We start from the raw sequence: 25,581 nt of genomic DNA, 5'->3' as shown, positions 1-25,581 counted from the left end.
GATTGTTTGCTTCATGAAATTTATATTGATTCTTGTCTTTTGAATCTACTATTAGCATTTACGAGATGCTTCAACAATGCTCTGAACTTCTTTATAGTGTGGGAAATTTCTTGCTCCTAAAATACCAGTGACTACTATTGATTAGCATTTTTATGCTCCGTAAACATTTACGGCTGCTCCAAAGTAGTACTCATCTTTTGAAATGTCAAATGTCACTTTCATCACTTCTAGGGCGCACGCCTTCTGACTTTCAGAATGGAGTATTCCCAAACCAAGCTTCCATCACTGTGGCTTTTTTTTTCAGTGACCGGGAATGCTTGAAGCAAGTGTTTAAAGCACATCTCTGGAAGATTATTCAGCAATAAAGAGTTTTCTTTAATAGTTTGCTTGAGTGAATTCTGCCCTGAAGGGACAGGCAAAATTAGTTGGTATATTTAGTAGGTTAAAAGGAAGAAAGCACATCAATTACTCATTTAGCAGCATTTGTCGTAGTTTTAGCGTGTTCTTTATATTGACACTTGGCCGCTAGTTACGGCGAGCGCAAGCTGCCCGCGAGAATGCGCGAGAATGGAAGACGATGTTCTGGGGCAGCGCGTGCTCTGGCAGGCACTCCGCGTGGCTTCTCTCGTGCGATGGAACGCTGAAGAAGAAGAAGAGAAGAACTAGGCTCTGCGCGCGTCGCATCGAGCTCCGAGGGGCTTTCGACTATGAGGCTCGACTGTGAAGAAGCTGCCCGGGCTCAGGATCGGGCGGCAGTATCCTTATTGTTCTTTGAGAGTTCGTTATTTTCCGGTAACTGTATTGGTCTTTCTCAGCTGAAGCGAGTCATTCAATCTTGATGTCATTTTCTTCCCCCGGCCAAGGGCACTCCCCTTGGTTGGCTTCCACTCCCGTCAAGGATTGGCCGATAGACTATTTGTTACGCAGTGGAGCGAGAAGTGTCCCTGTGGCGCTGGTACCTACAGATGGGGGCAGTATTCCGATGAAGAACCCAAAGGCGATTCAAGTGGAGCTTCGAAAAGCCACTTCGCATCTCCAGGAGATCACTGAGGTCCACCAGTTTGGTCGCGGAGGCATCCTGTGCTGTTCCGCAGATCAGGAATGCATTCGTGAGCTCCTGCAGTGTTCCGAATTTGCAGCGCATCCGGTAAGCCCATTTATTCCGGCACACCTCGCATGCTCGAAAGGATTAGTCCGCGGTGTAGACACAAGCCTGACGCCTGCAGAAGTGCTCGATTTGTTTTCAGTGGCGGGTGTAATTTCAGTGTACAAGTGCACCCGTGGTGGTTTTTCATTACGCCTCCTAGTTTTCCTGTGCCTGCCGGATCGGCAGTCACTTGGGATGCGGCGGTCGTCGCAACTATGGTGGTGGCGTCACTCAAGTAGGGGTGTCTTCAAATAAGTTTTTACGTTTTTGAAGCTTCTATGCAACAAAAATAACGTTAAAAATTTAAAAAGGCGAAAAGGTAATTATAAGTAACCCTACGTAAGTGACGCCGTCATTCAGCAAGCAACTTTTTTTATACAAGGCATCCTCTAAAATTAGCAGCAAACGCCAAAATTGTCCATCTCAAAGGCCAAGTACAAAACTCTTACTTCCTACGTAGGCAGCGCCGCCATAGATGACCAGTGTTTCGCGCTCATCCAGCAGGCACAAGAAATCTAGAAGGCGTTGCATGGAGCCACGATGCATGGAATAATATACAGATGCGTCGTCTGGCGTCATTGCTATCGTTGCGGCAGTTGCAGCTACTGGCAGTGCTGCAGCCGTAGGCATTTGGCGGTTTGGTTCGGGCAGTGGAGGTTGGGTAGGCCGGTTTGACGGCAGCCGTACCGGTAGACGCCCGGGTGAAACCTGGACCTTTATTTCCCTGGAATGTAAAAGTGGTAAGAGTTCTTATACCAAACTTGGCGAGTTACGAGTAGCCATAACGACCGGCAGCCGAGAAAAGCCGAATGCAAGGCACGTATACATGGCGTGCGTTTACAGAACAGAAAATGAAAAAAAAAACACAATAAAAAGAAAGTCATTAGAACTAAGTGTTGAAAAAAAGAACTTAAAACTCGGAGTGTGCGTGGTCAACCGTAGGGGCGATTTTATTTTCCTCTAAAATTCGTGCGATACTTAGGAGTTCCTCCAGAGAGATGACTGGTTGGCACGCGTTTGATGTCTTGCAATGCTTTGTGTTAATGGCGCGTGCTGCACTGTATTCACGACCGCTTCTTAATTCACGTCTTCAACAGGTTGAAGGGAAAAGTGAGGCTATGGATGTTCCAAAAAATTTAGAGATAGATCCCTCAAAGCAGGAGGTCTTCAGACAACCCGATGTGGCAAATCCCTCAAAGCAGGAGGTCTTCGGACAACCCGATGTGGCAAATCCCTCAAAGCAGGAGGTCTTCAGACAACCCGATGTGGCAAATAGGCCGCAGTCGGCGAAAGAGGCGTTGCAAAAAACAAGCGCCATGGCCCCGGTTCGCGCTAGGGCCGCAAGGAACGCAAGTAAGTTCATCGAGAATGGGCAGCTTATTTGGCACTATCTTTTGTAGAGTTGCTTGGTATTTTAACTGTTGTTTAGAGTAACGTTTCAAACACCGTCAGTAGAATTTCAACACCTTGTGCTGCTTGTTTAGGACCTCTATTACGTTCGCCAAATTCTAAGCTTCGGAAATGTTGGCCCAGGTGGTGTATAAAGGCCGCGCGTATATTGCCGGCAGCAGGCGTATTACTCAGAAAACAAGTTGGCGGCATTTTTTTTTTTTATTGGCTGCCCATGACCATGCGACTTATCTGCCGGCACATTTCTGGTGAGCCCGTCATGCCGGCTTACTGTAGTTGTTAGCTTTAAGCCGCCATTTAGCTATTTTTGCTCTCCGACAGTTCGCAAAACTGATCACCATTGTTAAGGATAGTCAAGAACCTGAGCTTTCCAAACGATGCAGTATGCGGCTGGCTCGCTGTGCCGCTTGTTTCAAGTGTGCTTCATGTCGTGAGACTAGCTTCTCTGAGGTTGGCGATTCCACGCCTCGCCGTTCAGCAGCACCAGACCAGCCTCGCCGCACTCCCCAGAGAACGTAACTTGAAACCCTCCCATAGAAAAGAACTGCCGTCACCCGGCCGGCCGATATACTCTGCTGGTTGCCAGCTATATAAACACTACCTAAAGTAAAACCAGTCATACGGCACTATACTCGATTATCACATTTGTTAGAATATCTTCATTGTTGTATGAGCAGTAGATTGTTAATCGTGCAGCCTGTACACGTTTGCCTTCGCCATTTATGAGATCATGTATGATAAAAAAAATCTCTTCAATTTCTGCAGAAAGACGCAAAGACAATCTTCGCTTGTACTCCTACATTCCACAAGTTCAGAAACATTTCATTCTGGACGGCAAGATTGGTGAAGGTATGTGCTGCAGTGACTATGATTTTGGTGCAACCTTCCAAATAAACTGGCTGCTGTTTGCAGGTACTTTCAGTCATGTCTACAAAGCGAGGCTGAAGTCAACTGGTTTGCACATGGAATTCGCCATCAAGTTTTTAATTCCCACAAGTCACCCTTCACGGATTGCAAGTGAACTGCAATGTCTCAAAGAAATTGGGTAAGAGAATGAAGTGGTTGCATTAGAGCTACCTTTAGTAATGCTAGTGCAAGTGTGCTGGTGTAGAATGTATTAAGTGTTCCTCCATTCAAGGGAGATTGGCTATGGGTGCAGGCACTGGCTGAAAAAAGGGGCTATGACTTGCAGTCTGACAAACACCATTTTGATGTTACATCTGTAGTTTCTCTGAAGCTCTCCTCGGTTGTTGATATAGTGACTGGGATATCGGTGTAATATAGGAAGTTGTTTATCCTTCTTTTTTGGTGTGAGCCCTTTCTTGAGTTTGCCACTTGCTCGAACAAGGAAATATAACAAACTATGTCAACATACAAGCAAATGTGTAAATTAGCATGTGAAAGATTCTCTCTTGCGAGTTTGTTACTATCAGCTTATACATCACTGATGTTGTTTTCATGGTTGTCAACAGTATTTTTTCTTGGGGGTGCAAATCAGTGTTGCAGTGGGGCCGGTGGAAGGGAAAGCACTGCTGTAGCTTGGATGAGTGAGGGCAAATGATGGTGAAGCATGAGGGGGGCAAGTGCCGCATTTGCACACCCCCCCTGCGACTCCCATGGTTGTTTCCATCCTTGTATACATATTTATAACATACTGAGTGCTTCTATGATAGTTTTTCAATTGTATCTTTTGCAGTTTGAATGCATTCAAGAGAAACCGTGACCTAACACATATGTGTGCCTTTCGTTGAACTTTACCTCTAATTATGCAGTCATTAAAAGCTACCTCAACTGCTGGATTTTCGGAATAGATTGCTAATTTTTTAATTTCATTCACTGTCTCTTTGTATGCTTTGGTTATTTGTACTGCTAAACAATGTTTTATGAAGTGTAAAAAATAAAATAAATAAAAATTATAAAAATTATAATTGTAAACTTAGCATATGTCTGGCATGCACCTGTAAATATGCCAAATCCCTACATCTAGATGTTATTGAACAAGACTTTTTTTTACTGGCAGTGTGGTAAAGTTGTCTATTCGACCTGGGTATTTGCAGACTTATTTATGTGCACTGAAAATGGTGGAAATACAAAACCTTTTATGAGCTTTGAGTGGAAATCTCGTGTTAAAGAATGTTTTATCTGTCCTCATGCTTTGAAATATTGCTCTTTTTAGCTCTGTTTGGCCCAGTTCTAATGATTACTTTTTGAAATGCAATGTAATCTTGCATTAACAATGCTAGTATAAGCTAGATTGCTTGCATTAATGCCATCATTGGTCCACTAATCCTTCGTAAGCTCGCATGGGCAGTAAGAAATTTGAGAGCGCAGGACGGTACGTTTGCAGTGCACATCACTCTAGTGCTCTATGCTTCTAGCACAGATGTTGCATCTCTGCCACAAAGAAGCTGCAGGCAGCCAGTTGCATTGTATAGTTTATGGGCTTATTAGAGAGGTTGTCATTGTTTGTTCAATAGTTCCTACTTAGAACTTTGCCTTCAATGTCTCTGCAGCACCGAAGCACTTTTTTTCACTTATCTAGAGATTATGCACTAAATGGCTTTCTTTTATTTAGAGGCAGCAGCAATGTCATGGATGTGAAAATGTGCTTTTTGCACAAGGGCCATGTTGCCATTGTGATGCCATACTTTCCTCATGAGAAGTTTCAAGTAAGTTTCCACTCGTCAGTATTGCAGTAGCAGACCATGCATTATTGTTGAACTCCCTCCTCACCTGTTGCACTTGCAGGACTATGTGTATAAGCTGACAGTCACTGAAGTGCAGGAGTACATGATGCAGCTCTTTATTGCACTAAGAAGAGTCCATTCATTCAACATCATTCACAGGGATGTGAAACCGAGCAACTTTCTATATAATCGTAAACATAAAAGGTGAGAGTAAATTGCATTCTTTTTTTCACAAGTTTCTCAAGTTTTATTTGACATCTGATGCTGTAAGGTAAATAAATTAAAACAACATGGTCATGCACCTTTTTTTACCTTTCTTTGCTCATAGATTTTCTTTAGTTGACTTTGGCCTTGCCCAGAGACTTAATGGTGTGTCTGGAAAGACTGAGACAAAAGAACCAGAGCCATTGCCAAAGGATTTGGAGCCATCATCACAAAACCCTCCATCAAGAAAGCGAGCCAGAACACTTGACCAAGAAAACCAAGTATAAGACTTTAATGTCTTTAGTTTTTCAGTCAGTATTCCGGAAGATGAATTGAAAAATTATTGGCAAATATTGAGTTTCACAATATACTTAAAATAGTCATGATGATGTTGATTCCTATAATTCCCGTCATTCCTATGAATGGCTTTCATTAAAATTTGTTTTCTGTGTTCATTTCAGAAAGCTCAAGTGAAGCGCCAGTGCCTGCCACCTCACATGGGTTTTCCACTTCACACAATCAATGTGCACAATGTCTTAACAGGTGGCAAAGTGCAGGTGACAACTGGATCTTCTGCGAAGCATTCATCGAAAGGGGTACTAAACCAAACACGTCGTGAAAGAAGAAAACTGTGCTGCTGCTTTGGAAGGAATGAAGTTTGCAACATCTGTCTTAGCAGGTCAGTTCAGGTACAATAGTTTGCCAGCGGGAGTGACTGAAATGGGTTAGAACTCTTCTAATTAAATATATAGGCAGCATGTAAAATGTTTTACCCTCATGCCTAGTTTTTGAAATTTTACTCTTGCATTACTATTTGACAATACATTTCTTCAAAGTGCAGCTGCATATGTAATTTCACTTTGCTGTCGCACTTTGGATAAGTGTGTGTTAGTTTGAGTAAGATTTCTCAGGAAAAGTAGTGCGTGTAACAGGTCAGCAAGTATCCTAAAGCTGTGCAAACTTTCCAATATGAGTGAATAGTGAAATTTTTTAATCATGTTTAGTAAAATATAAATTTTAATAGAATATAAAGAGAGAGAATCAACTTTATTGAGTTCGAAAATTCGATAGTGCATGCTTGCACCAGACTGGGTGGTGGACAACGCCTCCCATCGCTCGGGAGGGAGGGGGGGGGGGTGTTATGAATTGGGGGTGCTGGGGGAGGGGGAGGTGGGCGCTTCTTGAGGTACTTCCGTTTGATGTGTGCCAGAGTGCCTCTTTTTCTTCAGCAGAAAGGGCAGAGTTGTCGTGCTCAGCCGGGTACATTCGGTGTAACAGAACAGGATGCACTAGCGATCCCGCCTGCGTGCACCGCAGGATCGTTTGCTGTTGCCTGGTTAGTTGCGGGTGCACTTCAGGAAGTTTGCGCCTTGCATTTCTGCACATCTGAGTAATCTCTTTAAAGCTCGTCATGGGATGTGGTAGCATAGCCAGCTCGTCCTCAGCCCAGATGGATGATTCTCTGGTGCGATGGCCAGTATCTTCGAGTGGGCTGGGACCCAGACGAGATCGATGGCATGTTTTGGAGGCTTGTACTTGAAGAGAATAGTGCAGGTTGCAGGATAGATATCACACACCTCCCTCCCTGTGGAAGCTTTCGTAAGGTAACTTCGAATCTGTGACCACGGTGTCGACTTTCGGTTGTACGAGTGCGAGGGCCACAGCTACTTCTATAATGGCTGGGTCTGTCGTCCTCAGCAACGCGCTGACAACCGGCTTGTCGATAGACGTGGCTACTGCGATTGCTCGGTCATCGTGTTTTCTGAGCGAGGCGTCTGCGTAAACTACCCTAGGGTTCTCCTCCAGCTGTTGGGCTCGTGCGGTCTGTCAATCTTCGAAAATATTTTCCGTTTCATGCAAACACTCTTCAAAGGCCCTCCACTTGATAGCCTTTAAAATGCCACAACTCTATTGACTCATTAGAATTGTGGCACCGATACACGGCAGTTTTGTAAGACCGTTGAGGCCATGGGTTCAGGCCATTCTCTCTGAAAAATTGTGTGGTGCTGTGGATCTTTACCTTAGGTTTATTTTCATCAAAAGTTTAATTGAAAAAATCATGTTTAACACTGGTATGTCTGTTATTTATGGTTAAACATTATAATGAATATTTTATACATTGTTATACATGTATGTTTAGTTGAGTTTGTGAGCAGTAAGACTGGCAAGGCATTGATTGTCTGATGTGCAGTTTGTTCATTTAAAGTGACGAAAGTACTTTCATGAATGATTCGTAACACTAACATATATTATATTTTGAGCACACCGGTTATTTTTTTAGTTGTGCGCGCAAGCACACTGTGAATCAGAGGGCGAACTTGCACCATTTCCGCTTCATTTGTTCAATGGTCATTGGGATTTCAAAATAGTTGTAGGGTGCTCCATTGACTGGTTAGACTAATGACTTGTTGGCCTTCAACAGCGCATCTGTGTCTGATGTAAAACTTAGCCCTTAAGTCAATGGACTTTCGCTTGAAAGTTCTTCTAAATGCATTTATGATGTGGGTATAACATGAACATGAAATAATTTATTTTTGAGCTGTGTGAAATATTTAGATTATTTGAAACTTATACAGTTTAAAAAGACATTCACATTACTTTGTGCATTTACTGGAATTCACTACTGGCAGCAATCAACTAGGGTTCTTGTAATTTAGGAACACAGTAATCAGCTTGTAATGTCCACCATGATAGCGACAGAACAAAACAAAATGAGCATGACACCAGAAATGCATGAAGAAGCTTCGGAAGTACGCGTGTGACCACCACATGCACTGTCTTCTACAGTGCGTGTGGTTCTTGTTGCCACAACCGCTGTGGACGAAAGCGCGGTTGTTCGACACGATCAGTTATGGCGACGACATTACTGACAGAACTCCTAAAGTGTGCGCGTGGCCAACGTTCAACCAGTCAAAGCAACGCTGTTTTCCACAAACTCTGCGGAAAAAACCGCGGCAGTTGCGATTGCAGATAGCATAAAACGACTTAGTTTTGAAGGCACATGGACTGAAAACAAAGCTACCGTTGGCCGCAACTGCTGCGCACCAAACTGCAGTCGGGGCGATGCGATAGCGATCTACAAGCACCTAGGGCACGTGGCTGACGCAGTGGTAGGATTAAAGGCAGTAAAGATGTAGAAAAGGCTAGAAGTGTTTTCCCGTTTCTGTCCAAAGAATCTAGTAGTTAGCATAGCCGAAGCTTTGACCCACGCTTTTGCGGCAGCCAGCTGCGCCGTCCCGTACAAGCACGTGTGAAGACGTACGCGAGTTTTTTTTGATGGAAATCGATTTTCTCGCTAGTTGTTTTGATGACGCAAAATTTCGGAAGCATTTGCGCTCCCTCTTTGAGACTCTCCTTAGTGGGAAACCCTTCACTCGTGTGTTCGGCCAATCCAAGCCATTATGAGAACGCAGTGCCGATATTTGCGCTTGCGTTTGAGACCCCCCCCCCCCTGCTATTTTTCGCGATGTTTTTTTTTTTTTGTGCCAAAAATGGAAAAGAATTCAGCTCGTCAATTTGATTTATGGTGGCAAAACGTGAATATGCTTATCGCTAAAGGCAAATCTATCACATCTACAATTAAAAAACAAGTCTGTAACCCCCCTTGCGCCCCCCCCCCCCTCCTTCACCGCTCAGGCATTTTACGAATTTCTCTGTTGCCAGGTATGGAAAACTGCATATGATTTTAAGACATTGACTTAGCAAAGCTGCTTCATTTTAAATTGCTTCATTGAAATTGAGACTAAAAATGTATAGGCTTTGGAAAGGATAGGTAGTGTTCTTAACTGGAAACTATTGAAAACTGTTAAACGCTCACTTATGACAGTAACAGCAAAGGGCCATACAAGCTCCATTGTTATGATCGGGCTTCACCAAAAAAAAAAAAAAGAGTGGGTTGGTATGTGCAGTAGATAGTAGAGCTGCTTCCACTCGTACATATAGAGTAACTGATGGGTTGTCAGGTGACCCATCTATCTTCCAGTTTTGGATTGTAGGAAAGAAGGGTAAATTTAAGGGCTCGTTTTCTCCGTTATACACAGTATTAATAGGAACAGACAATGATGCCAAAAAAAGTATAGGGATGTCATAAAAAGTAATTGTACTGTTAATGTGATGAAAGAAAAGTGGACGAAAAAATAACTTGCCGCTGGCAGGGGTCGAACACGCGCGCTTTGAGTAATGCATCCGATGCCCGGGCGTGTTATTTAAACACACTCTAGATTGTTTGTGCCAAGGATTTACAGCTTTCTATTCTGTTCTCTCGTTTTCTGCAGATTAATTTGAAGACCCACCTTTCTGCTCTCCTTGTCTAACTCCCTAATGATGAGTTGCAATTTGTCCCCCGAGTTACTCAGCAATGCAATGTCATCGGCGAAGCGCAGGTTACTAAGGTATTCTCCATTAACTCTTATCCCTAACTGTTCCCATTCTAGGCTTCTGAAAACCTCCTGTAAGCACGCGGTAAATAGCTTTGGGGAGATTGTATCCCTCTGCCTTACACCCTTCTTGATTGGTATTCTGTTGCTTTCTTTATGAAGCACTATGGTAGCAGTTGATCCCCTGTAGATTTCTTCCAGGATGTCTTATATGATTCATCGACGCTCTGATTTCGCAGTGTCTGCATGACTGCTGATATTTCTACTGAATAAAATGCCTTCTCGTAATCAATAAAGGTTATGTATAGTGGTTGGCTGTATTCTGAGCATTTCTCTAATACCTGATTGATAGTACCAATGTGGTTGATTATAGAGTAGCCTGTTCGAAATCCTGCTTGTTCCTTTGGTTGATTGAATTCTAATGTTTTCTTCACTCTGTTAGCAATTACCTTTGTAAATAGCTTGTATACTACGGAGAGCAAGCTGATCGACCTGTAATTCTTCAAGTCCTTGTCATCTCCTTTCTTATGTATTAAGATAATGTTAGCATTCTTCCAAGACTGTGGTACTCTTCCTGTCAGGAGACACCTCGTAAACAGGGTGGCTAGTTTTTCTAACATAATCTGTCCTCCATCTTTCAGCAGATCTGATGTTACCTGATCCTCACCAGGAGCTTTGCCTCTTTGCATGCTTTCGAAGGCTTTTCTGACATCTTCTATCATTACTGGTGGGGTGTCATCTGGGTTACTGCTATTTCTTATGGTATTCAGGTCGTGGTTGTCCCGGCTACTGTACAGATCTCTGTAAAACTCCTCCGCTATTTTAACTATCCTATCCATAATGGTAGTTATTCTGCCTTTTTTGTCCCTTAGTGCATACATCCGATTTTTGCCTATTGCAAGTTTCCTCTTCACTGCTTTGACGCTCCCTCCGTTTTTCAGAGCATGTTCAATTCTCTCAATGTTATACCTTCTTACATTGGATACGCTACACTTACTAATCAACTTCGAAAGCTCTGCCAGTTCTATTTTGTCTGTTGTACTTGCGACTTTCATGCTTTGACGCTTCTTAATGAGATTCTTCGTTTCCTGGGAAAACTTGTCAGTGTCCTGTCTAACTACCGTTTCTCCAACTTCCACTGCACACTCCGTAATGATACTCGTCAGATTATCATTCATTGTATCTACGCTAAGGTTGGTTTCCTCAATAAGAGCCGAGTACCTGTTCTGAAGCGAGGCTCTGAATTTCTGTACTTTCCCTCTCAGTGCTAGCTCATCGATTGGCTTCTTGCGTATCATTTTCTGTCGTTCCTTCGTCAAGCCTAGGTGAATTTGGGACCGTGCCATTCTATGGTCACTGCATCATACCTTAACAACCACTTCCACATCCTGCACGATGCAGGATGTACAACATGTACAACAACCTCGGAAGAGAGCAGCGCTTCGAGATAGGTAATACAATGTAGACCGCTTATAACGTAAGTCACGGGAGTTGTACATACAAATCCGCGCTATAAGCGGTACCGCATTATAACCAAAGCCTGCTTTTTTCGGCCTTTGCCTATGTCAAAAGGGCAACCCACCTTTCAAAAGCAGCCCCGCCGCGGTGGTCTAGTGGCTAAGGTACTCGGCTGCTGACCCGCAGGTCGCGGGTTCGATTCCCGGCTGCATTTCCGATGGAGGCGGAAATGTTGTAGGCCCGTGTGCTCAGATTTGGGTGCACGTTAAAGAACCCCAGGTGGTCAAAATTTCCGGAGCCCTCCACTACGGCGTCTCTCATAATCATATGGTGGTTTTGGGACGTTAAAACCCCACAAATCAATCAACCTTTCAAAAGCAATTTACTACACTTTTCACTCGCAGACACATTCAACACAATCACAACACCGCACGGAAACAAAGTTCTCAAGTCCGGCATCAGCGGAAGAACGCCGTTATTTTCGTCTGGCGATGCTTGCGAACAGCGCTGCGAACAATTTCGTCCTCCACAAAGCTTAAGCACTTAAGCGATTTCTCGCTCAAACTATTTTTCGCGCAGTACGTTTTCACTTTAGCGAGGTATTCCAATGCGTCTTTGCACGGGAAATCTGGTTCTGGCGTCGGGTCGACATTGTCTTCGTCATCCGACTCGTCGTTCGTTGCAACCTCTGCACTACCGTGCACCGCTGCGACGATCGCGTCATCTGTGCTCGCTTCCTCGCAGACAGAAAGCTCCGACTCCCCGGCATCGACAAATTCTTGGAAAGTGTCGGTGGCGGTTATAAAGTTGCGGTCAACGAGGCAGGACCACACGTCGTCAGTGTTGAGGGTCTCATCGGCGCGTGACGTGTCGCTCTGCTCATCGTCTTCCAGAGCCTCTGCATTGCGCACGAAGCCTGCTCTCTTGAAACACTTGCTTATGGTATTGGCCTTTACCTGCCACCATGAAGCGACCACCATGTCAATTGCGCCTCTTAAGTTCACTTTAAGAGGCTGCTGCTGCTGCATGCTCAGCAAAACTCTCTCGCAAATGCGCTTTTTGTACAGCGCCTTTACGGTTGCGATGACACCCTGGTCGAGAGGTTGACTTTTTGCTGTAGTGTTAGCAGGCAAAAACTTTAGGTTGACTGCGGTCAACTTTGGCTTGACGTTGTGGGCCTTGCAGTTGACGAGGATAAGCACGACCCGCCGCTTTTCTGCCACCATATCCTCATCAAACTTGCAAAGCCAGCTGGTGAACAAATCCTGCGTCATCCACGCCTTTTTATTGGCTTTGTAGGTCACTGGCAGGCACTCTCGCTTTTTAAAGCAACGTGGCCTTGCCGATTTACCTATGACAAAGAGGCGGCGCTTGTCGCTCCCGTCCAAATTGGCGCAAAACAATACAGTTATGCGCTCCATTGAGACCTTGCGGCTGGAGCAGGCTTCGCCTTTCAGCGCAAGCGTGCGGTTGGGCAAAAGGTTATAAAATAAACCAGCTTCATCGGCATTATAAATGTCTCTGTCAGTATAGGTCGACAGCATACTCTCCAAGTTCAAGTGAAGCCAGACTTCGATAGACTCGTCGTCGACAGCGCCGCTTTCTCCGCACACTGCTTTGCAGCTGATGCCATGGCGATCTTTGAAATGCTGAATCCACCCATTGAGTGGATTGGAGTTGTCGTGGCCTAAAAGAGCTCCGAGACACTTGGCCTTTTGTTGGAGCATGGGGCCACTTACTGGGATGCTCTGAGCAACCATCTTTTGGCAACCATCTCCGATCATGCCAAAGAAATCTTGGAGGTACATGTGAATGTGAGAAGTAATTATTGGGGCATTATATTTTGCAGAAAATTTTGTGTTGCTTACAGTGCGCTTCAAACATTGGGCAGCAAACATGCTCAGGCCAGAGGCCGCAGCAAACACACTCGGGGTAGGCAGCAGGGCAGAGCAGCGTACAAAAGGATAAGTTGTTTTTCTTTTTCTTTTATTTTTTTTCTATTTTGCGAGTTGTATAAGAACTAACCAATATAAGAACTAATTATTGTACGATTAGGTGCATCTTTGGTAACACACGAAAACCGTGAGTCTCGGGCAACGTTGCGGTGACGTGACCGAGTGGTGAATAGGTTAGGCAGCAGTTTTAACTGGTAGGTTGTTTGGGTGCGCTTGTTTAGCTATAATATTAGTATTATACTGAATTTCACGTGGTTGTGTGTTCTGTTTGATAGTCGGGCAGGCAATAGCCAAGCCGGCTGGCAAAACCACAGCAAGAGTGATCTCGTGCAGTGCAGGGAATGTGTGCACTGGTGCTACATTAATGAGACAGCCTTCACAAGTGTAGCTGACGCTGAGGAGGCAAGCTTTGTTTGCAAGCTGTGCAAGAAAATGAAGGCGGCCGTGCAGCGCATGGAAGCTTGCATTGAAGGGTTGAAAGAGCAGTAGAATGTGGAACACAGAACAGAGGATCGAGCTCCAAGCGCAGCTCGGAGAGGCTCATGAGCGTTGGGAGGCTACGGCCAACCTAATAGAACAAGTGGAAGCCGATGTAAGGAAGAAATGGGAGTACGGGGTCGAGCTCGAAGATCGAGTAAAGGCGCTTATGGCGCTTGATCCTGGTCCTGAGCGGTGTGAGGCGAAAGGCGCGGCCAGCACAGAACCCGAGGCAGACACAGGCAAGAAAGGAGACTTGGGGGTGTCAGTGGCACAGGTAGAAACAGGCGACAACATAAGAAAGAGAAAAAGCTACAGCGATGTGATGGGGCAGTCTTCTGGTGGGGCAGGGCAAGGAGCACCAGCAGCGGGCTCGTTATCGCGAGTCAGGGGCACTCGGGGAACGGGAGCACAGCAATCGCAAGCCGGAAGCGAACGACTGGGCCTTAGAAGGGTGCTAGTGGTGGGGGACTCCAATATAGCCAGAGTCAAGCAGAGCTTCCTCAAGGCAGTAAAGGCAAACAGGAAAGTGAAAGTGGAGGATCAGTGAGGAAAGTGCATGATAGAGGCACTGGCCAAACCATAGGAAGTGATGGGAGACAGCATGGAAGGTGAAAACCTCGTCATCCTTCATGCTGGTCTCAATGATGTCCCGAAGGGAAAGAGCCGGAGCCTTAAGAGACAGAGGATGGGATGTAAAGGCTTAGAGAAGCTTCTGAGTCGTCACCATATGCACCATCCCAGATGTCTGGGGCCAATCTGACAGGATGGAAAGGAGGGTGATAGAGGCTAAGTGTGTCGTCATAAGTATGAGCCAGAAGCTCAGCCACAGCATAATGGAGGTAAACAAAGACGTGTACTAGCCCGGCTTTAGCCCTTTTGCACAAGATGGCATTTATTACAGTGGTGCCGGGCTGGAGGGTAGGTAATATGATAGGTCATCACGCCACAGCTTTTTTACGGGTACCCAGTGCCCTGAGGCTACTCGTGTAGACAGATAAGATTATAAAGTGGCACCAATATCTTCAGACACATTGAGTTTGGAGGAGAAGTCGACGTAAGCACGAGGGCAGAGCGAATTCAGATGTAGGGCATATTAACATGCAGGGAGGCAGGAATAGGTTGAAGTGGGAAGAGATAGAAGAATAGCTAAGGTAGGAGAAGCTGATGGTATAAGGGTTCGTAGAAACACATTTTACTGACATGAAACAACCACCTAGCAATCTGGACTATGCATGGGAATATTGTAATAGAAGAGAAGGTAGCAGAAACGTGGTTAGTATCGCCACATTTATTCATAAAAGTACAGACTGGCAAAGGGTCAAGCAGGAGTGCAGGGAACGTTTATGGCTAAAAGAAAAAGTGGCAGGGCAGATGACACTCCTGGGTTTTGCATACATGTGGACAGGAGCAAAAGCCAGAGAGGAAAACCAACAAGTGGTGCAGTGCATAGAAAATTGCATTGAAGAATTAGGAAAAGAGTGCGAGGTAATAATAATGAATGCACACATAGAAGATATGGATGGATATGCTGACGCAATAGGCAGAATGCTAATGGATATGTGTGAAAGGCATGATTTAGTCATTTGCAACAGTACTGAGAAGTGCAAGCCCCGCCGCGGTGGTCTAGTCGCTAAGGTACTCAGCTGCTGACCCGCAGGTCGCGGGTTCGATGAAGGCGGAAATGTTGTAGGCCCGTGTGCTCAGATTTGGGTTCACGTTAAAGAACCCCAGGTGGTCGAAATTTCCGGAGCCCTCCACAGCGGCGTCTCTCATAATCATATGGTGGTTTTGGGACGTTAAACCCCACATATATAAGTACCGAGAAGTGCAAAGGGCAGATAACATGGGAGGTGGGAAGGCGGCAGTCGACGATAGATTACGCAATGATGTCACATAGGATGTATGATATGCTAAGGGTGATAAACATAGATGAATATGGGTCCAGAAGCTTAGGTAGTGATCACAAATGCATCAAACTGAGTTTTGGAAGAGAAACGAAATGGGAAGGAAGCATTATGAGCAATCACACAGTAATATTTATTCAGAAAGGCAAATAGAAAAGCATATAAAAAGATTGAGAAAATAATCACCGATGATACTATAACTGAGTGGACGTACACAAATCTAACCCGATCGTTTGAGTTGGAGCTTGTGAAGGTACGCGTCAAATCAACCGGGAAAAAGCGACACAAACCCAAGAGCTGGTGGGATGAGGAAGTTAAGAGAGCTATAGTAAGACGCCAGGAAGCCTCCAGGGAACACAGGTATTGCAAACAGAGGGGTGAACCGAAATATGATGCCAAAAGAAAATGGGATAACTTTTTGAGCTGCAGAAGGGAAACATCCAATCTGATCAGTGAAAAGATAGAAGAAATGGGGCCCAGTGGATGGTGGAAGTAAACAAAAAGCATTGAATGGCAGCTGTAAAGTTTCGGAACCATCTCAATTCTCTGAGTATTAAGACAAGCATGGAACAGAGGTTCATAACTACAGTTTAAGGGGTTAGGCCAGAAGTAAATGAGGCAATAGAATGTATAAGAACAATGATGACGGAAAAATTTAAACACCAAAGAAACGCAGCATGCACCATACCGGATGAAGATGGATCAATCAGCGTAGTGGCTCCACTTGGACAATGAGAGTGGGGAAAGGCAGAGAGGAGAGCTAATTGCACAACAAGCCCTGATGGCATCCCAATTATGCTAATAAAAAAACTAGGTTCAAACTCTCAGCAAACAGTAATAGAGACAGCGAGCAAAGCAATAATGGATGTTTAAGCCCCCAATGGGTGGAAACTAAGCAGGATGAGCATGATCTATAAAAGAAAGGGGGACAAAGCTTATATTAAAGGAGCACTGACATCAAATTTACTCATGCCAAGATTTTAGCATCAGCGAGTAGCTATAGACCCCGTAGCAGCGATTCGCGACCTAAAACGTAGCTGACGAATGAATAACTGTCACTTTTATTTATTTATATAACGGGTATCTAGCACTATTCAAAACGACTGGCAATTCCGCCATTTCTAGCGCTGGGAGCAGAATCTCCAGATCACGCCACAGCTGACCACTTCTTTACAGAAAAGAGTAACGTGAGGCTCAGTTGCTCTGCAAACATTTCGTCTGCCAGGCGGGCACATTCAGTCATGCCTTGTCACCTGCATTGCTGTCGTCACCGTACAAAGTGTCCACTCGGGTTCAATACGATAGTCTGGTGCTTGGAATCCCCGCGACTTGCGACGTCTCAAATTATTTTTGCTGCGATCGACCTTTTGCAGAACAGTGATCCCGAAATGGACACCGTTCCAAGCAGCACTGCAGAGGTGCCCGAGGATGCACGCTTCAGCCATGTTTGCTCGTGTGTCTGAGTTTGCTATATTGGTGTGTTTTGGTGTGCAAAGCATTCAGATATACACAGAGAGGTCCATGCAATATAGCTATCGCGAACGAGCATCAGTGCATAAATAGAATGTTTTCTGCATGCCAGGTTCTTTTTTACGCCTCCAGATGGCCCCACTTATCCATCCTCTTGCAGTTAATACGGTACTACCACTTTTACGTGGATGCAATGTCTACAGATGAACTAAAATTCAACTATACATGCCTGTTACTTGTTAACGGTGATATCTGGCTATACCCTGTTCCACTTTTGATAGCTTGTGTTCGTGTTGATGTGTAACACATACGTGATATGAAAAGACACCCTCATTGCGCTTTTTTCGTGCTTCGAACTCGACGTCTGCAACTCGCAACAATTCCTCGGCATGCTGACCGACAAGCACACGTTTAATAATGCTCTTTTCTTTCATCGTTCTTCTAAAGGTGGTTTTTATCTTGACAATTTCACAAAATCATTCAAGCCAGTGCGACGAAGATCAGACGCGACGAGCGAGCGCGTTTCTGCCCTTCGGCACCAGGATAAGAACTCTCGGATCGTACACGTCTTCGCTACTAGGCCATCGTCACTCGGGATGGTATTTGTGGAATGTATCACACCAACACGTAGCACTAGTGTCGATGTCGCAGGGCAGTCTATTTTTCGTTTTTTCTGCTTAGCTTTTCTACGCTGTTTGACATTGAATAAAATAACTTTAACGCGACAGATGCTGTTCAAATTCAGTCAAGAAGACTTATGCATACCAAGCGATCGAATGATGTGCACATCTCGATCTTGAAATTTGATGTCAGTACTCTTTTAACAATTACCACCCTGTAATAGTGACATTAATAATTTATAGGCTGGTGATACAGATAGTAAAGGACAGACATTGGTAGAGAATGAGGGGTGCTGGGACAACTACAAAATGAGTTTTGTAAACTAAAGAGGTTAGAGGACAATTTATTCTCATTGATGCATTGTATTGAAATAGCGGAAAAAGAATGCAGGTCCCTGTAGCTGGCATTTATAGACTTCAAGGGAGTTTATGATAGTTTGACACAAGAAGACATGTGGCGAATACTGGACACACTAGATGTGGAAGGTGGATGACTTCAATGTCTTAGCGCCAAAAAACGGAGACAAAAGAAAGAGATGTAGACAACATGAGCGCTAACTTCAAACCACGTTTATTTGGAAACACACATGAATATATATGAACTCAAATCGCAGACATGTCACGCATTCCTTTCTTACAGATATAGTACAATCCAATATCATACAAAAACAAGACGTATAAACAAGAAATAAAGAGGTAAATGCGCATGCATAACTGGGACAAAGAAACCTTAGAAAAACTTTCAACAGCTCCCCGAAAAAACCGCCCGCAGGGGCGCCTGCGCAAGTAGGCGTTTGGTGTGTAGCGACACCACGGACCCGAGCTAACGGGGGAGTTTTGACTCCCTCCCACGCCTAGCCGTGCGTGGCTTTGCCGTGTCCGGGGAAAAGGGGATCCTGGGGGTTGAGCCGACGCTGGGTGATTGGACCTTTAAGGCCCCCCAGCAGAGGCAACACACCCCTTTGGCCCCGGCTTCACGTAGACGGCACCCCTGGGCTGACCCACTCAGGGGAAATCGGCAGTCGCCTTTTCCTATCTCTCTCTCCCTACATCTTCGTCTTTCTTACTTTTTTAGCTTTCCTGTCTACTTCTCTCTTCTGTTTACTTCCAATTTTCCTGGCGGCAAGGGTTAACCCTGTGCAAATAGCCTACCTTGGTCTAGGCGCATTGGGTTATAGTGGCGTTGTACGGCTGGCGTCTGCAGGTTTCAGCATCCGCAAACTTGTAGCGTCCCCTCGTTGGGCTCCGTGGTGGGTGGCCGCCAACGCTGCTGAACAACATACAATTAGCATGCCGAAAGCATTCCCTTTACTCAGTGATCGTGCCTCCTCAAAGCGGGTACGCACCGAAGACATCAATTTTTTCATCCGGCCAAGACAAATGTTTCCTCATTTCCACGTTATACACTGCGAAAAAACTAACAAGCAAGCCAGAACTGTATCCCCCTTCGTAGTTTCTAGATGCTTAACCGAAACTCTCGGTGCCGGGTACAAGGTTACCAAAATGGCCAGTGGAGATCTACTCCTTGAAATACGTGACAAAGACCAATTCGATAAACTGAACACCATCACAACGTTTGGAGACACACCCATCAGTATTACGCCACACAGGTCCATGAACTCATCTCGCGGGGTCGTATCGGACGTAGATTTGCTTGAGCTGACGGAAGCTGAACTTCTGGAAGGATGGAAGAGCCAGAACGTGACAAACGTACAGCGTATTAAGATCAGAAGAGATCAAAAGGAAATCCCAACCAAACACTTAGTACTGACCTTTGCTTCGAGCGATTTGCCGGAAACTATTCAGACTGGGTACACAAAGACATCCGTGAGACCATATATTCCCAACCCCCGCCGTTGCTTCCAATGTCAGAGATATGGCCACGGCTCGCAAAGCTGTCGTGGCCGGAAAACTTGTGCTCTGTGTGGAGTCGTGGGCCATGCGTCCGACAACTGCGAAGCACCCGCACACTGTGTGAACTGTGGCGGTAATCATGCTGCGTACTCACGTTCCTGTTCTTTCTGGAAAAAAGAAAAAGAGATCATCACTTTAAAGATGAAAGAAAACATTACATTTAAAGAAGCAAGAAAAAGAGTCTCGCCATTTTATGGCCCCTCATAAGCTGATGCGGCGCGCCAGGGGGCAGTGTCGCACCAGCCCTCGCCACTCCTTCGGCCTGCGCAGAGCGAGCCATTGGCTGTGGCGCCTGCCCCCAAGGCGGCAGTAGTTGAGTCTACTCCGCCTACTATTGAACAGAGACCAGAGACTCCAGGGTCCTCGGGTCTCAAGGCCTCACCTCGCCAGGCGAGGCCCAAGCTTCGAAAAACCAGCTCGCATGAGCGGGCATCCAGTGCCTCCGAGGAGGCAATGGATACGGCGGCACCCCTTGTGCCAAAAGAACGGCGCGGCTCTTTGGAGCGCGCCAAGAGAACTAAAAAGCTCATAACAGGGCCTGATAATAGCCCTGTTATTTGAGCTCGATCTTTCAGCTTAAACAAGTCACTCCCTTAACGTACACACAGCACTACTTTACTTCCAATATGGAAACACAAATTATACAGTGGAACGTCAGAGGACTGCTTAGGAACCTCGACAACGTTCAAGAGTTTTTATACAAACACTCACCTCAAGTGCTGTGTGTACAGGAAACACACCTAAAATCCTCCAATACAAATTTTTTACGTGCTTACGTCATATACCGAAAAGACCGAGATGATGCTGTTGCGTCATCCGGTGGCGTAGCCATTATTATTAACCAAGGAGTAGCGTGTACACATTTACCACTCCAAACATCCCTTGAGGCAGTGGCTGTTCGAGCGGTACTTTTAAACAAACTCGTCACCATTTGCTCTTTGTATGTACCTCCCCACCACCGTCTTGAAAGACGTGAATTTCAGTCTTTAATAGACGAACTGCCTGAACCCTATTTGCTTCTTGGCGACCTAAATGCACATAGTGGACTCTGGGGCGATTCTCGCTGTGATGCACGAGGTCGTCTCATTGAACAATTTCTCTTCTCTTCCGGTGCCTGTTTGTTGAATAGGAAAGAGCCAACATACTATAACGTTGCCAACAAAACTTACTCGTCTATAGACCTCAGCATCGTATCACCTTCACTCCTACCCCTACTGAAATGGAAAATCATAAATAATCTATATGGAAGTGACCATTTTCCTGTAGTGTTGAGTTCACAAACAACATATAAATGTCCTCTACATGTTCCCAAATGGCTGATAAACAAAGCTGACTGGGAACAGTTCCACAACACTACACGTTTGAGTTGGACAGACATATGTAGGTTAAACATAGATGAAGCTGTGAAGTACTTCACAGCTTTTCTGACGCAGCAGCCAGGTGCATACCGCAAACATCTGGAATGCCCGGCAAACGACACGTCTCATGGTGGAACACGGAGTGTCGTAATGCGCGAAAGGAACAGAACAAGGCATGGAGATTGCTGCGCAACTCGCCAACAGCGGAAAATCTTGACACCTTCAAGAAAATAAAGTCCCAAGGCAGGAGAACGCGTCGGAAGGCCAGAAGAGAAAGCTGGCAGAAGTTTTTATCGGGGATCAATTCATACACACAGAAGGCTAAAGTCTGGAACATGGTTGGTAGGATAGCAGGAAAACAAGTACACACACTTCCACTCGTAAACACTCAAGGTGATACCTTGGAAGATCAGGCAAACTTCCTCGGTGCACACTTTGAACGGATATCCAGCTCGTCCCACTATACAGACACTTTCCAAAAATACAGAACAAGAATAGAAAATCAGAAACTCGAACACAAATCCACTAGATACGAAGCATACAATCAAGCTTTCAGTTTAGCTGAGCTCCGAACATCTCTAAACTCCTGCAGTACTTCTGCCCCAGGTTCTGACTGTGTGATGTATGAAATGTTAAAAAACCTACCAAACGAAACCCGAAAAACCTTACTTTGTTTGTACAATGCTATTTGGTCTTCTGGCACAATTCCTACCTCCTGGAAAGAGGCCATTGTTATTCCCATTTTGAAAGAGGGCAAGGACCCTTCTTTACCCTCGAGTTATAGGCCTATAGCACTTACAAGCTGCTTGTGCAAAGTCTTTGAAAAAATGATAAACTGCCGACTAGTACATTTTCTTGAAACAAATAATTTGCTCGACCCATTTCAGTGCGGGTTTCGAGAAAGTAGATCCACCACAGACCACCTTGTTCGTATCGAGGCACAGATCAGAGACGCGTTCGTCCATAAACAATATTTTCTCTCTGTGTTCCTCGATATCGAAAAGGCTTATGATACTACATGGCGTTACGGAATTCTAAGAGACCTGTCCCACCTTGGTGTGCGCGGAAAAATGTTTCATATAATCGAAAGTTACCTGTCAAACCGGACATTCCGTGTCCGTCTGGGCAGTGTGCTCTCCCAAACATTTGTCCAGGAAACAGGCGTGCCACAAGGTGGCGTGCTTAGTTGCACACTTTTTATTATCAAAATGAATTCTTTGCACTTGTCCATTCCCCGCATGATGTTCTATTGTACATATGTCGACGACGTTCAGCTTGGCTTCAAGTCATGCAACTTAGCCATGTGTGAGCGACAGGTTCAGATGGGTTTAAATAAGGTCTCCAAATGGGCAGACGAAAACGGATTTCGACTTAACCCACAAAAAAGCACGTGTGTCTTGTTCTCTCGAAAGAGAGGCATGCACTCGGAACCCGACGTTCGGCTGAACGGGCAACGTCTGTCCGTCAAAGCCGAGCATAAATTCTTAGGCTTAATCTTGGACAACAAGTTGACCTTCTACCGCACATCAAGTATTTAAAAACAAAATGTTTAAAAGCCATGAATGTTATAAAAGTGTTGTCACGTACTACGTGGGGTAGTGATAGGCAATGCCTCATGAACCTCTATAGAAGCCTTATTCGTACCCACTTAGATTATGGGGCCGTTGTCTATCAGTCTGCCACTCAAAGTGCCTTGAAGGTGCTTGACCCCGTGCACCATTTGGGCATCCGCCTTTCTACGGGTGCTTTTCGCACCAGCCCCGTAGAAAGCCTTTATGTTGAGTCAAATGAGTGGTCGCTTCATCTGCAGAGAACTTACATGTTCTTTGTTTATTTCCTTAAGGTGAAAGCAGACAAGAAGCACCCCTCATACTCTACAATTAATGATTTGTCGAGCTCAACTCTGTTTCAAAACAGGCCTTCGATGAGGCAGCCCTTCTCAATTCGCCTGAAGTGTCTAGCTGAAGAAACTGAAGTGTCACTTGAACACAGTTTAATGGCTCCTGTAGCATACCCGCCACCGTGGCAGTGGCAGACTATAGACTGCGATGTGTCTTTCCTAGAGGTTACAAAACATGCACCTATTGCCCATATCCGAACATACTTTCTGGAACTTCAACACAAATACACATGTCCTGAGTTCTTCACAGATGCCTCCAAGACTAACTCCTCTGTGTCCTACGCTGCTGTCGGCCCATCCTTTTCGGATGCTGGCCCTCTACATCCACGCACAAGTATCTTCACAGCGGAAGCTTACGCGATACTGGTGGCAGCTAAACACATCAAACAATTACAAATACAAAAAGCAGTAATTTATACAGACTCCCTCAGTGTGGTAACGGCTCTGTACATTCTTAAAAAACAAAAAAACCCAGTCCTTATCTCACTTTACTCCATTTTGTGCACACTCTACACGCACAAACAACATGTTGTAGTGTGCTGGGTGCCAGGGCACCGTGAGATCCAAGGCAACGTGAGGGTGGATCAGCTCGCTGCATCCGTCCATGAGAGCACCGCCATTACATCCATATCAATCCCGGCCCTTGATCTTAAGCCGTCTCTCAAACTAAACCTCGGGGACTACTGGCAGAGCAAGTGGGATACACACACACAAAACAAACTACACGTTATCAAGCCACACCTTGGCCATTGGCCACCAGTATCAAAATCACGTCTAACAGAGGTAACACTAACAAGACTCAGGATAGGGCACACATACACGACACACTCACATCTTTTATCCGGTGGTGATCCACCATTGTGTGATAAATGTGGTGAGGCTTTAACAGTTCTTCACGTTTTAATCCAATGTAAACAGTTAGACACTCTAAGAAGACAACACTTCCCATTACCCTACCGACAACATATACCTTTACACCCTGCAATGTTTGTCGGTAGGGAACCACTTTTCACCCATAAATCATTGTTAGCTTTTTTAAGAGATGTTAATTTTTACCATGTATTATACCCAGGCATTGCGTAGCGTGACCTCTCAAGAGAGGTCGCTGCTGCTGTGATTACATTTAAAAGCACTTGCCTCGCAGCCCTTGGACACAAGGGCCTCAAGTGTGCTAGTGCGAAATATTTTTACATTTTTTTATTATCAAAACCTTTGTCACCCTTTTTAATATGCATATCACGCCACTGTCATGTCTTTAATACTTATGTTTTTACCCGCATTATCGCGAGGAATTTTAAGGCCCCTATACAGCCACGCAACATATCATTGTCCGCATCTCTATACTCATTGAAATGGCGCTCTTTGGCCATCAATTGGCCCTTGCGCCATAAAACACCACACATCATCATCATCATCCCCGAAAAAACCCTACAAACGAAAAATGAAACATTAACTGCGCAGGCTTATCTCGGTGAAACTAAGAAAACATGCTCATTAGGAATGAAAATTCCTTATCGTGAAGAAGTACAGAAGGTTGACTCGCGCATTTAGTGCCATGTTTTCGGATGATACAGGCCTCAACTATTTCTCGGGTTAGAAAAAACATGCTCAGTAAGAATGAAAATTTCTTATCGTGAAGGAGTACAGAAGGTTGACTTATGCATTTGTGCCATGTTTTCGGATGATACAAGCCAAGACTATTTCTCGGATAAGTTGCTCTCTGTGAGGAAATAGCACAGCTGTTTGTTCAAACAGTGGAGTGCACCTACACTGACGGCAATGTAATGCCAAGTGGGACGACGGCATACCTTTCGATGAGCTGTGGTGCTCGCGTAAACGGATATTGAGACATCGTCCAGATTGGCCCACATAAAAGTGTCCGCACGAAAAGGGTGTCTCGTATACCACCCCTTTTACACAAGACACGAAACGAATGCCATGTCTCACGATGCACTTGGCTTTTTCACCACCTTTTTCACTTTTTCACTGACAGCAATGAGGAATTTCCAGGCGGCAGCTGTCGTATGAGCAAATGGGAAGATAGGCGCCAATTGGAAAGTTCAAAAATTATTTTCTTTCTAAAACAAAAATGTAATAAGAATTATATAAAAAGAACTGCTTACTTGATTTTGATTTAGGTATTAAAGTGATTTTTAATTGGACCACCACATAGCGCGAATTGCGTCTCTATAGATAAAAGTGGCAATTTCGCGACATTTGTGATTTTTTTCATGTCAACTTTAGCAGCTTGAGAGGTATACAGATATTTTTTCCTTAAAGTATACCTTCTGTGGAATAAGTATTTACTACTCAGATATTCATACAAAGTGCAGTATTGCAATAGAAAAAATGCAAACATAATACATTTTGGCTAAACTCTTGGAAGTGTCTGTGCCAGTAAAACTGCACTAATGATACTGGGCTTCAATCACCTTACAGGACAACCTTTACTCAACATGTAGACCAAATTTGGTACACAAATGAGGAGCAGTACTATTAACATGGATCTTTCTACAAACAACACCCAAACGACATTCCAGGAAGTTCAGAAGGCAGCCATGTGACCAAAAATTTTTTTTTCTTTCAGAAATATTCTAGCAGTTCACTGTTTTCAATGCAGTAAATCAGCAGAGTTTTTTTCGTATACATTTGGGATGGTCACCAAAATGGCTGGGACGTTTGATGTGGTGATTTAAGA

General features: G+C 44.8%; 2 protein-coding genes across 2 annotated transcripts in view; one reads left to right on the top strand and one right to left on the bottom strand.

Annotated features, from left to right (window-relative positions):
- Positions 1 to 1,749: 1,749 nt before the first annotated feature.
- LOC119161568 (cell division cycle 7-related protein kinase) overlaps positions 1,750 to 25,581 on the top strand; it is a 47,265-nt gene continuing 23,433 nt past the window's right edge. Inside the window, exons 1-8 of the mRNA XM_037414108.2 lie at positions 1,750 to 1,887; positions 2,245 to 2,500; positions 3,323 to 3,406; positions 3,470 to 3,602; positions 5,133 to 5,226; positions 5,306 to 5,448; positions 5,573 to 5,729; positions 5,910 to 6,127. Coding sequence (XP_037270005.1) covers positions 2,266 to 2,500; positions 3,323 to 3,406; positions 3,470 to 3,602; positions 5,133 to 5,226; positions 5,306 to 5,448; positions 5,573 to 5,729; positions 5,910 to 6,127 — 1,064 coding nt within the window. The 5' untranslated portion in view covers positions 1,750 to 1,887; positions 2,245 to 2,265. The remainder of the gene's footprint in view (positions 1,888 to 2,244; positions 2,501 to 3,322; positions 3,407 to 3,469; positions 3,603 to 5,132; positions 5,227 to 5,305; positions 5,449 to 5,572; positions 5,730 to 5,909; positions 6,128 to 25,581) is intronic.
- On the bottom strand, positions 11,341 to 12,397 carry LOC142776089 (uncharacterized). The gene is made up of 2 exons (XM_075879011.1): positions 11,651 to 12,397; positions 11,341 to 11,406 (listed from the first exon to the last, which is right to left on the bottom strand). The coding sequence occupies exon 1, from the start codon at positions 12,308 to 12,310 to the stop codon at positions 11,741 to 11,743; it is 570 nt and encodes a 189-aa protein (XP_075735126.1). The 5' UTR covers positions 12,311 to 12,397; the 3' UTR covers positions 11,341 to 11,406; positions 11,651 to 11,740.

The sequence above is a fragment of the Rhipicephalus microplus genome, chromosome X, assembly GCF_043290135.1.
Source record: "Rhipicephalus microplus isolate Deutch F79 chromosome X, USDA_Rmic, whole genome shotgun sequence".
NCBI lineage: Eukaryota > Metazoa > Arthropoda > Arachnida > Ixodida > Ixodidae > Rhipicephalus > Rhipicephalus microplus.
This window is presented reverse-complemented; position numbering and strand designations above follow the sequence as displayed.